This window comes from Cupressus sempervirens, chromosome 3 (assembly GCF_028749045.1).
Source record: "Cupressus sempervirens isolate cs-2001-9-10 chromosome 3, ASM2874904v1, whole genome shotgun sequence".
NCBI classification, from domain to species: domain Eukaryota; kingdom Viridiplantae; phylum Streptophyta; class Pinopsida; order Cupressales; family Cupressaceae; genus Cupressus; species Cupressus sempervirens.
The window spans coordinates 845,792,454-845,795,972 of record NC_143120.1 but is presented as its reverse complement, the minus strand read 5'-3'; the positions used below and the strand labels follow the sequence as shown (position 1 = coordinate 845,795,972).

Here is a 3,519-nt window from a genome sequence, read left to right as displayed (position 1 = left end):
GAACAGACCATGGACACGATTAATTCAAAAATCACCCTTACAAAACCTTATAAACCGTTTCAAAACAAGACATCGGCGAATAAAGGGCATTATTATTTTCCTGCTGTCGTCATGATTGCAATAAAAGACCAGACATTCTAGAAATCGTGGACTATCAAGGTAAGTGGGAAAGAGTTCAGCATGGATCGCATGTTAAAAATATGTACAAATCCACCGTATTTTGATACCTTTCAAATTGACAGCTATTTGTCCAGACATGTTGAATCATGATAATGTTTCTTACCAAGAGGCTGTATATTTTACCGATGTAAGTTCTGATGCACATATTTTATATATAGAACTTGCTGCTATATAACATATAGCCGTAAGATAGAGTTAAAGCTGGTCTATTTGAGGGCTATTACATAGTGAGCGCATTCATTATCTGATATGGGTAAGAAAAGGAAAATGACATCATGTGCAGCGTGCAGAGTGCAGCGCAAGAAATGTTCAACCGAGTGTGTCTTGGCTCCCCATTTTCCTCCAAACGATCCAGAGAAGTTCGCAATCGTGCACAAAATATTTGGGACCGGCCAGATCATTAAACTACTTCAAGTATTTCTCTTACTATGGCCCATATTTATTTCTCAAGATTTTAGTTTAGGAACGTTTTATATACTGGTACTTCAGTTCTCAATTCCTAAACTCAATAGAAAGAAGCTTGTGCTAAATTCTTAATTAGCCAAACATGAATACACATATTAATGGTTTTGATGTCGGTTTGGTTTAGGGTATGGAGAATGAGGAAAGAGCAGCAGCAGTGAACAGCATAGTTTATGAAGCGAGTGCAAGAGTGATTGACCCCGTTCATGGCTGTGCTAAAGAATTTGATCTCCTTCAGAAGCGGATTGCTGAGCTGGAATCCCAGTTGGCAGCCAGACAATCAGACCTAAATCATCTTTGGTCTCAGTATGATAAACTTGTAAGGTTTCTGGGCATTGAATCTTGTGATTCTCAACTCGTTGAGTATCCAACAGTTTCCACATCACAGGCAGTGGAAGATATTATGTATGAGGAGGCTGATTCCATGCTGCCCTTGAGGTCTCTATGGGAAACATAGATTAATTATCAAATTTAGTTGCTTGAACTATGCTTTTAATGCAATGGGTAAACTTCTTAGGTAACCCAATCCCTAAAAGTTTGATTACTGCTTTCCGGAAGCAGATAAAATATGAACCAATAAATAAAACATAGCCAGTGAACAAGCTTTGAGCTTTATACTTCGCTGGTCTCTAATGTATTTTCACTTTCACTTTCAGGTGTGCATATTAATTTAGTATAATTTCTGTCTCGTTTGTTTTTGGATGTCTGAGTGTTACATTCAGCAAATTTTGACTTTTGGTGGGCATATTAAGAATCTTTTAATTTATCATATTTTTCAGAATTTTTCAGTTACGAATTAGTATTCTTTAAATGTTTCATATCTAAATTTAAATGCATTATTTATTTATTTTTATTTAATAATTTTATTGTTTATATTTTCATATATGTCGATAAATTTTTTTAGATAAGAGATCTAATTACACACAAATAATGAACGGTATTGTTCTATAATAATTAAATACTGTAATTTTTACATGATGAGACCTTGCACTTAATTATTTTGTAGCTTTGGTACAATTTAGAAATTAAAGAATTGCAAAAGTCTTCTCATATTTTAGAAAAAATGAACTATTTGTAACATTAAATTGTGTTCTTTATAATAGTTTTTAATTTTTAGAAGCAGTCAAATTATCGGCTGAGCAAAGACAACAAAAAAAAAAAATGTTTTCATTATACATATAACTATCCCAAAAACATTGACTAGGCATTAAACCAATCCATAAAATATCAACATAAATAGTCCATAGGGCTAAACAACAACTAACTAATATAACAAAATCCCAAAAAAGAGACATGCCAAAAAGGAGCTAACTCTCCTTGCTTTAGTTCCTTGAGTTCTCAAGAAACAACTGCAACCAATTGTCTACCAGAAATCAGTATATAGACTTAGTTGTCTCAGTGTCCCTTTCACAAGTGTTTCCCTCCTTACCATCATGTAGAAGGTGAAGAGTAGTCACATCAAAAAGTATGACCTTCATAGAGGAGTCAACAACCCCGGTGAACTTGTCGTCCAAGTGCCCATTCTTCTTGATAGGGATGGTTATCGTTGGGGTGAGGGGGGGGAGGGTCTCAATAGGTTATTTCTAATTCCATATCCGGGTACCTTACCTTATAATATCCATTTAGTTTAGGAAAAATAACCTTAGGAGGGGATAAATTTTCTCTAAATATTTTGTTGTTCCTTTCCTTCCATATATTCCACCAAACATAAGGGGATGGTTCTCTAGATCAACCAAATGAGGGTGTAATGGGAGGGACTCTGCCAACATGGTATAAACTGATGAGCATCCTTATTTATTTCCTAGTCAATCCACATCCCTACCACGTTAAATGCACCTTTTTATCATCTAGAAACCATGCCTTTTGAGATTGTCAATGGTGAGAATGCTGTCAATCATAATAGTCAACCAAAAGAAGTTTCTTTTTGGGAGGAGGTGAGACTGCCAAACCATTCTTGACTTTGAGTCTCCAACTTCCCTTATTATGCTATTGTATGTTGATCTAACATTATTTTATCTACTTGGATTTCTTTTGCATATCAATTTATCCATATTCAAGAAGGAATGAATACAGGTTTCTACCAAGAGGGAGAAAAGTTTCCTATACATCTCTTTTTCAGGTATGTTAAAATTTCTCTTATTTAAGGCCTTCCACTCCTTGTTCTCAATGTTATTGAAAACCTTAGTACCCAAAATGTTACCTCAATTTTCCAATGGGCCTTTAAACTTTGTGATTCTGAAAGGGGAATCTCCAATTCATTTATGATCCAAAAGTTGGACCAAATTTCTATCATCAATATTCCAGATCATTCCCTCTCTTGTGCATTTTCTAATTTTAAAGATGTTGGTCCAAATCCTTGAATCAATGGGAAAGTTATTATTGTAGATGGCTTGATTATAATAACTCCCTCATAATTATTTAGCACACATAAGTCTACACTAGCTACGTGAGTCCTACGCTAGTGTCCAACCAATCCTAATTATTAGGGCCTTATTTACATCTCTTAGTTTTCTTAGATTTAACCCCCCCAAGACTTAGGCATTCAAAATTTCTCCCATCTAACAAGACTTAGTTTGAATTTCTCCTATTTTCCTAACCATAAAAACTTCCACTATATTTTTTCCAAGATTTCTTAGGTACGGCTAGATATTTTAAATTTAAGACAAAAAATAGTCAAGGATTCCATGTAAGCTAGTGGTAATAAGTTGTAGTTTCCACACATGACTAAGCACCTTACCTTTCCAACCTGAAAGCTTCTTTTACATTCTCTACACTATAGTATTCAAAAATTTTGGGGTAACTACCTTCATAGTGAGAGATGGACCTATGTAGGTGTCATGGAGGCTCACCAACCTACAACTTATCTCCTTGATAAAT

General features: G+C 34.8%; 1 protein-coding gene across 1 annotated transcript; it reads left to right on the top strand.

The window, feature by feature from the left end:
• The first annotated feature begins 324 nt into the window (after positions 1-324).
• On the top strand, positions 325-1,330 carry LOC149569427 (LOB domain-containing protein 23-like). The gene is made up of 2 exons (XM_089817749.1): positions 325-594; positions 770-1,330. The coding sequence occupies exons 1-2, from the start codon at positions 430-432 to the stop codon at positions 1,097-1,099; spliced, it is 495 nt and encodes a 164-aa protein (XP_089673875.1). The 5' UTR covers positions 325-429; the 3' UTR covers positions 1,100-1,330.
• Positions 1,331-3,519: the final 2,189 nt, after the last annotated feature.